An 8825-nucleotide genomic window follows, 5' to 3' on the forward strand; every position below is an offset into this window, starting at 1 on the left:
TACCTTATGTACTCTGGATATAGTCCCCTGTCAGATGAGTGATTTGCAGATATTTTTTCCCATTTGGCAGGTTTTCTCTTTACCTGTTTGATTATTTCCTTTGCTGTGCAGAAGCTTTTAATTTAGTTAAGTCTCATTTGTCTATTTTTGTTTTTGTTGCCTGTGCTTTTGAGGTCTTAGTCATAAATTCTTTGCCTAGATCAATGTCCATAAGAGTTTTCCCTAGGTTTTCTTGTAGTATTCTTACAGTTTCAGGTCTTGAGTTGAAGTCTTGAGTCCATTTTGAGTTGATTTTTGTGTGTGGTGAAAGATAGGGGTCCAGTCTCACTCTTCTGCATGTAGCAGGCCAATTCTCTGAGCACCATTTATTGAAGAGGATTTCCTCTTCCCAGTGTAAGTTCTCATTGGCTTTGTCAAAGGTCAGCCGGCTGTGAATATATGGCTTTATTTGAATTTGATTTTAATATATAACTTTTTAAAATCTGGGGAAAAAAGAATTACGTGCTACCCTGGGTAATAATACCAGAGCTGCTGTCATAGTTCAGCAGGTCAGTTCTGTGTCCTCAGTGTTTTCATCCCTTCTGGATGCCACCGTCCTTGGCCCTCTCTGGAAAGGCCCTTGTTGGTTTCTAAGAAATGAGGTAGAGGAAGTGTTAAGGCTGGCCTCGCTAACATGACTATAAATCCTCTGTGTTTTAAAACTGCTCATCTTTGAAATTATGGAAAATAATCTTCTGTAGCAGCCTGGACTCATCTCTCTCCTTACCCAGCTTGGATCCCAGAATTCAGAGAGCAACCCAAGGTTCATGACACTTGTAGTGGTTTCTGGAAACAAATCTGTGAGTACCAAGAAAAGAGGATAAAGATTCATCCCATCCACCAGTCATTCCCATGCACCTCTACCCGCCATCCCCTGTACCCAGGACAACCCCCTTCTGACACCAAAATGCATTTCACCATTGGCTGCTGTCAGTAGATAATATCTGCTCAGCATTTGGGACAAGTTCCAGACATAACTTCCTCTTAGTGAATGATCCTGACAGGAGAAAGAATTGAGCTTAATTTATGCCATCTAATAACCTCAGTGCAGCTACTTGGGAAGTTAGCCCTCCAGAGTTTCCCGCAAAGTTTTCTCCAGTGAATTACAGTGCCATATATTCTCATTGCTACCAGCGCTGCTCCCAAAATCTATCTGCTGTTTAATAGTTTTTACCTTTCAAAAATGCAAGCTGGCTGGGCGTGGATTTTTGAAAGCATTCCTCCTGCCTTGGCCTCTCAGAGTGCTGGGATTAGGGGGTGCCTTCTAATCCCAGCAATCCCAGCACTTGGAAAGGTCGAGGTGGGAGGAATGCTTGAAGCCAGGAGTGTGAGACCAGCCTGGGCAACATAGTGAGACCTTGTCTCTACAAAAATAAAGTATAAAAAAACAGCTAGGTGTGGTGATGTGTGCTTGCAGTTGCGCTACTGGGGAGGCTGAGGCAGGAAGACCTCTTGAGCCCAGAAGGTTGAGGCTGCAGTGAGCTAGGATCGCACCACAGAGCTCCAGCCTGGTGACAGAGCAAGACCCTGTCTCAAAAAAAAATCTAAGCCAAGTGTCAAGATGTGTCTAACAGGTACACAGAACCTGGGCAGAGAAATAAGGTGTTTTGGGCTGGTAGAGGGAATGTCAGGGTAGCTACTGTGATAGAGGGTAGAGGGAGTATCAGGTAGCTACTCCTTGGGCGGTAGAGGGAATATCAGGATAGCTACTGTGGGTGTCACTCCCTGTTCCTTTTTCCAGAGTCCTGGGGCTCTCACATCCACCAAGCTGGCTGCTCACTAGCTGGCGGAAGGCAAGCTAAGCAAACATGGAGAAGGGGGGCCAGATGTAGCATTTCCCTTCCACCCCAGTCCATCTTTGACTAATGAGGTGTTAAGCTGAGCCAGGAGCCAAGTTAATTCCAGCAGTAATCCATTTCCTGCTGCTTTTATTCAGCCAGCACCATTCATCAGAAAGAGAGGAGAGCCCTTGGGACCTTCTGAATCATCCCAATATCTTGAAGAAAGGGAAGGGGCAGCAGGGGTCCACCCACCCCTTATTATAGATGCTGAAAGTACAGAAATATGTCAGGACTTGGTGACAGAAATGTCTATAGACACATCCTGATGCCATCCTGCTGGTGCCCCTACCCTAAGCCCTGACTGGCAGCAGGTTCTCCCTCACCAGATAGGCTTCGCTACAAAAAGATGAATTTACTTGTTAGATGGAGGATGCATATTGAGGCCATCCATGCCTCTGCTGCAAAATCCTTTAGGAGAAAGACAACTGGTATCCAATATCTTCGAGTAATGAACTTATCAGTAAATGTAACACATGGGCTCATTAATCTTAACTTTGCTTTTGGACCAAGTGGGAGCTCGGCTTCTCGGGAGACAGAAATTGCATCTCTGTTCTTTTCCTTAAACCCAATCCCAATTTAGAGTCAAACATACTGCCCTGCTCTTCCTGGGAAGCAGTTAATGTTTTCTCACACAATGGATGGCCCAAGCTCAGCTGGGTCACTCCAGCCCCCTAGGCTGTGTACGTGTCCGTTGCACACAGCCTGGGCTCAAGACTTCCTAGTAGGGTGTGAGTGCCAGCTACATCCTTGAGACTGGTTAGTCCCCAGCCATTGAGTACATCACATACTCTTCTTCCCTCAGGCTGAGAAATATAGGTGAAGTTAATCTTAGAAGTTAAGGCTATTGAATCTTAACGTTAAATCTTAAGGCTGTTGAAACTGTTCATCCTGTGGCCACTTCGTCCTTGCTTGGGCTCTTGCTGTTCTTCTAAAAACACAGCCTCTACATCTCTGAAAAGAAGTTGAGGATGTGAGGAGGGATGAGTCAGTTTGCAAGGGGTGGCTGCCTGTTCTTTATGGCCTGGATGAGGGCTTAAAAGAAAGAAGTCTGAAAAGAGATGCTGTTGGTTGGAAAACAAGTAAGGAGAGTGTTTGCTTGGGCAGGCTGCTGTGGGATGCCTGCTCCAGACAGGGAGAACAGGTTTAGGAATGGATCTAGATTTACCTGGAAGCTTGCTCCTGTGGATCTGATCCAGGCCCACAGGGCCTGGAGGTGTGGTGAGATAATGCTGATGGGATGAGAAGGTGGTGAGGAGCCAGCCAGCACTGGCAGGTGTCTTCCTAGCCCTGATCTTGTTCTCCCCAGCGTTCTGAAAGAGGCGGCCAGCAGACTCTGGGGACCTCAGACGTCTGTGCTCCACATGCGTATCGGCCGCTCTAGAGATTGCCTGGGAAGCTGGAGGGAATGGGAGACACCCCGGTGCAGCTGCGCCCTGAGTTCTCTGAGCCTGGCTCCTGGCTCCCTGCAGCCCTCCCCTCCTTGTTCCTGACCCAGAGTGACTTTACCTGTACCGGCTCCCTGCTCGATAGTCCTCTTGATCTTTCATCACTGGTCTTTTTCTCTTATTTGCCAGACCAGTGTCTCCCTTGGATTTCTCTGCTTCAAAAAGAGCCTTGCAGCATCCTGCGCTTCTGGGAGGGAGAGACAGCTGGAGGCCTGAGTGTGGGCATCTCAACCTCTCTCACCTACCCAGTGGAGTGAAGGAAAGCTGGGGGTCCGAGTGTGGGCATCTCAACCTCTCTCACCTACCCAGTGGAGGGAAGGACAGCTGGGGGCCCGAGTGTGGGCATCTCAACCTCTCTCACCTACCCAGTGCAGTTAGAAGTGTCAGGTTCCTTGGAGATGGCGATTGGAGCCCAGCATTGCTGTCTCCTCTGTTTCTATCTAATACTTTTTCTAGCACTAGAAATAATCCACTTTCCTTTGAGAGCTCCCACTCATTTTTGGGTTGTGGTTTGATCACTCCCACCATCCTCTCAAGCCCCGGCTGTACAGGAGGTGGAATGTCATTTAAGACATAATCATTTCTCCTGCCTCCTAGAAATGGTGGGCATCCTGTGGTGGAAATCACAGTTTGCCCGAGCCAAGCAGAGAGCTGAGCTGACAGCCTGTGCTCTTCCGCCTGCATGGTGCTGGAGAGGAGCGCAGAGCCCACTCATTTCCAAGGACAGGGCTGTGTCTCGCAGCCATCAACTTAGGGTTCTACCCTTCAAGGGTCCAGGCAGGGACAGGCTTGAGCAGCTGTGGAATGCGAAGTGCTGACCCTCTTGCTCCAGGGTGCAGGTGTTGGAGTGAGCTCTCTGCTGCATCAGGAACCCCTGCAGTGACTGTTGTCCACTCACTGGGATGCCCCTCCATCCTCTGGACAAAGGCAATTGTGAGGCTCTGTGCACTTGGAGGCCACCCTAACACACTCTTTCCTCTGCTTCTCCCGCTGCTGCAGGTTATGTGTTCTGTATGTTACATCGCCTCCCCGAGCAGCACGACTGCACATTCGACCACATGGGCCGTGGCCGGGAGGAAGCCATCATGAAAATGGTGAAGCTGGACCGGAAAGTGGGGCGCTCCTGCCAGCGCATCGGGGAGGGGTGCTCCTGAAGGCCAGGCATGGCCACCACATGACGCTGTTCTTAGTTCACTAATGTTAGCCTTATTTAGGACAAAGTCAGCCAGACACCTTGTACTGGGCACGCGTCAGACTGCAGCCAGTCCGTTTCCTTTCTTTAGCCAGCCATCCTGGTACTGTAGTTTAGGGGTTGATGGTGGTTGAAATTGATTTCTGGCTGGTTACTAAGGTGCCTGCTAGCCATTGTATAAAATTAAAACATGAAGAATATTTTTTTTTTGAGCATGGCTAGTGGATTTAAAACAACACATACCTGTCACTGCTGGAGTCAAACTTATAAAAAGCCTTAAGTGGAAAGTGTTCCAGACGGAGACTCTGAGTTAATAGAGGAGTAGAAGCTGGTGTTAAAGTTCCCACGACGCACATGGCTTTGCCAGAAACTCTGTTTAATGATCGGCCTTTCACCTCTTCACTTATCCTTAGTCCCAGTAGCCAGAATACCTGATGGCCACGTGTGCCTTGGCCACGGGAGGCTGCTGAGATTGGCCATGTGGCTGGGCTGGGTGGTGGCCTCACTCTCCCACAGAGCTGGAAATGGGGGGTGGGGGACAGATTCTTACGGAAATTTTTTTACCTGACTTGCTATGAAAAAACTCATCACACAAGAAGAGAAACAGTAACCTCACTTTGAAAATTAGCTCCACTCAAGACTAGTCCACGAACGAGACCCGCCTTTTCTACACAGGATCCAAGGTCACGAGAAGCAGCCAGAGTGCCCCGCCTCCGCCGGCTCTGGTCTGCCATTCGCCAGTGCAGGGATCTGGCACGGACCAGATGTGGCGAATGGCAGCACAGCGCGGTGGCTGGGTCTGCACACTGGCCTCTGCAGCCAGATTTCTATATTGGGAGTTTTTAAAAAAGACATTTCATAGCCAACAAGAATCAGAAGTGCTGGGAGCAGCAGCTGGGGAAGCTGCCGCCCACGGGCTCTGCCCCTTCCAGCTGGAGCCGCCCGTGCCTCCAGGGGCCAAGAGGATGATGTCGTGGCCTCCATTCTCGTTTCTATGCAGCCCCATAGTCCAAGGACACCCAGTCCACATCTACCATATAGCAAGTTTAGTAAGGGAAGGCAGCATACGTCCCAGGGACAGTGGGTTTGGATCTGTCTAGAACAGCGGTTTGTGGCTGTGGCCCAGCTCCAAGAGTGATATTTGCTCTGGTAGGTGAGGGCCTGAGGGTACATTTCTCCACCTGTGCCCCCTCATGTTCACAGAGGATTTCAGCAGCTGCAACTGCGCACGCCAGGTGGGGAAGGGTGGGGGTGGGCCTGGTTGCCCCATGTTAGGAAATCACTACCAGTCAGGTGGGGCTGGGGCTGGGTGGACAGGATCAGGATTCCCTTGAAAGCCCAGGCAGGGTGAGCGGTCCCAGTGGTCCTAGTGCCGCATCAGATCCAGGTGGGTGAGGGCAGGAGGCCCCTGCGGAGGCAGCGTGGATCTGCCCACACATAGGCTACTGGAATAGTTTAACCCAGCAACTTTCCTTTTTATAAAACAACAAATGGTTCAACTCTGTCTGCAAATTAACAGCTGAACACCTGCAACTGCAAATGTTTTTTGATCCGACGTACTGAAATAGGAAGTCATGCTCTTCCCACCCTCCACCCACCAGAGTGGAACCCGCTGCAAAATCCCCAGCCTTAATTCTTGCTTCAGGACCCAGACCGGTGTCTTGCTCTAGGGCAACCCAGGGCAGAGGGGCCAGGTCTGCCAAGCGTTTACCACTGCTGTCAAGCCACAGCCCTTGGCCACCATATGGGCCATCCTCAGTGAGGCAGCCCCCCATAGGCCTCCGCCAAGCTCTGGTCCCGAAGAGGCTGTGCGAGCCCTTCCCGGCCCTCCCCAGGCCCCCACCCCCTCCTCTGCCTGCTGCGTGGAGGCAGCCCTGGGAAGGAGCCCAGGGGAGTTGGCCTGGGGGAGCGAAGCCCATGTTCGCTTCCTGACTTAGAGCTGGGGGTGGGGGGTGGGGGGTGGGGCTTGTTCCCCTGCAGTATCTGTTCTGTGAAGTTTGTTAAATGTAAGGAAAGCTTAAATTCTTGTATCTTTAAAAGAGAAAATCTTATTTAACCCTTTTGTGTTCTAGATTTACTTACACACATAGCCTAGAGCTCAGTTTTAGTTTTAACATTGTGAAAATATTAAAAGAATCTTGTAACTTTATTCTTTTTTCTCCTGCTGAAAAAAAAAATTAAACCAATCGTATGAAGGTTTGGTTTTCTTGTTTCACCCCTTCTCCTAAGTGCCCCCTGGGTTGCTGGGAAAACTGACCCATCTCCCTGGCCAGGGCTGGAAAGAGATGGGGGCCTGTGTGCAGAGACCGTCTGCAGTACTTGGAGGCGCTCGTCCAGTTAGTGTCCAGGCTAAACAGCCGCTTCCTTGCTTTCTGTTGGGGGCCTCTGCCCTGGGAAGCTGCGGGACTGGCCTTGGGGTAAATGTGAGTCTGCAGGGCCAAGCCTGTGCCAGCAGCCAGGAGGTTACACACTGGGGAGGATCAGAAAACGAGCCCCAGCCCTGAGGGCCCCAGGCGTGGGTGGGGTGGGTGCTGGGTCCTGAGGGAAGGCAGCATGCCCTAGACCCGAACCCCACCCTAGGAAGGGCCTCCAGGATGGATGACGAAGGCTCCCAAAGGCTGGCTTGGAGGAGGTGTGTGCTGTGGCACTCTTTGGTGTATAGGATGAACTTAACTACATTTTTAAATGTTCAAAAAACATTTGGCAAGGCAGGGGCGAGGCACAGGAGTGGGACCTGTCCCCACTTCTTTTAGGACAGAGATATTGACCGCATAGTTGTCATGAGCGTGATGAAAATCCTCAGAGGAAATCAGAGACCCAGTGGCGATGAACAAGCACGGGGGCAAAGGGCAAGAGAGGGCCTTGGTGGCCTGGGTGTGAGGCGGGCCTGCAGGGAGCAGTGGGCTGTGCTCTGCCCACTGGTCCACAGGAACTGGGTCTGCGTCAGCTCCTTCCTGATGGCTTCACAGAGGCTTTTATGCCAACGGTCCACAGCAAGAAGAGGGGATGTTGGGAAGACAAGCAGAAACCTTCCTGCTGGGTGGCGTGAGAAACAGGAAACCATGGGTGGGAGTGGGCCGTGGTCTTCAAGGGAGCCATCAGCAGCACATTCAGGGAGCTGTGAGCAGCCCCTCTAGCCCCAAAAAAGGGGTCTCCAAGAGAGAGGGCCCCAGATGGGCACAACAGTAACACAGATACCCAAGAGAAGTCTGCAGGAGTCTCAAAAACTGATTTCCTCAGCAGCCATTCTTGCAACTACATGGGGGAAGGCTGCAGTGAGGGAGGAGTGATCGGAGAAAGACATGGAGACTTGGGACCTGGGGCGGGCTCTGGGGGAACTCGGCACACAGCTCGAGGCCTGCGAGGTGGCCCCATATCTTGTCAGCACTGGGTCCTGTCAGAGGGCTTGGAGAAGGTCTAAGAATCAGAGATAGATACAGACAATTAAGCAAGTAATAACAGTGCATTAATGCCTAACCAGAAATACACAGGAAGAGGAGCTGCAGACCCTGCATGACTCAGCTGTGAATAATATTTACGTACAAATAATGTAAACACAAATACTAGTGAATATTGCTCTGGTAAAAATATATGCTGGATCTCAGTAGGAGACTGGGAGAGGGAAAGAATGTGCCTGTGTATTGGTGGCAGAGGATAAGAGAGCCAAGTTCTTGTTCTTAGCAGGAAATCAACAAAGGATGTCCAAAGCTGAAAACTTGAGAGTAGTATGTTATTTAGAAATATGGAGGTAAAAGAGGAGGAAAAAGCTTAGAAGTTAAAATTGGTTTTCTTTGGGGTGGGAGATAGGAAAGCAGTAGGCCTTATATTTACGACTACAGTTAAACATGCAACATTGATTGAAAAATTGAAATGCTTTAATAAGGGAATGATGGAAGCCCTTCCTGGGAACTGAGGGGCCAAGTCCTCAGAAACCTGCCTTGCTGTTCTCTGAAAGTGGGTTTCAGGGAGTTCAGGTCTCTGAGATGCAACATAGAGTGTTGGTTTTGATCAGAGCTGCTTTGGAAGATGCAGGCAGCTGGCACATCACAACACAGCACATGTTTAAAAACCCTGAAGGCTGAGGGCGGTGGCTTGAGCTTATAATCCCAGCACTTTGGGAGGCCAAGGTGGGAAGATCCCTTGAGTCCAGGAGTTCGAGACCAGGAAACATGGTGAGACCTCATCTCTACGAAAAAATATTTTTTTTTCTTTTCAAACCCTGCATGTGGCATGTGATGCAAAAAAAAAAAAAAAAATTTAATCGCTGCGGGGAGGGGGTGATGGTACACGCCTGATAGTCCCAGCTAC

At 50.2% G+C, this 8825-nt stretch overlaps 1 protein-coding gene across 3 annotated transcripts in view; it reads left to right on the plus strand.

Moving 5' to 3' along the window:
• The window catches only part of ZFAND3 (zinc finger AN1-type containing 3), a 340077-nt gene extending 333365 nt beyond the window's left edge, over positions 1-6712 (plus strand). For all 3 annotated transcript variants that reach the window (XM_031012033.2, XM_031012034.3, XM_031012035.3), the window contains one exon: positions 4325-6712. In XM_031012033.2, the coding sequence (XP_030867893.1) occupies positions 4325-4479 (155 nt within the window). In that variant the 3' untranslated portion in view covers positions 4480-6712. The remainder of the gene's footprint in view (positions 1-4324) is intronic.
• Positions 6713-8825: the final 2113 nt, after the last annotated feature.

This window comes from Gorilla gorilla, chromosome 5 (assembly GCF_029281585.2).
Source record: "Gorilla gorilla gorilla isolate KB3781 chromosome 5, NHGRI_mGorGor1-v2.1_pri, whole genome shotgun sequence".
In the NCBI taxonomy this organism is placed as follows: domain Eukaryota; kingdom Metazoa; phylum Chordata; class Mammalia; order Primates; family Hominidae; genus Gorilla; species Gorilla gorilla.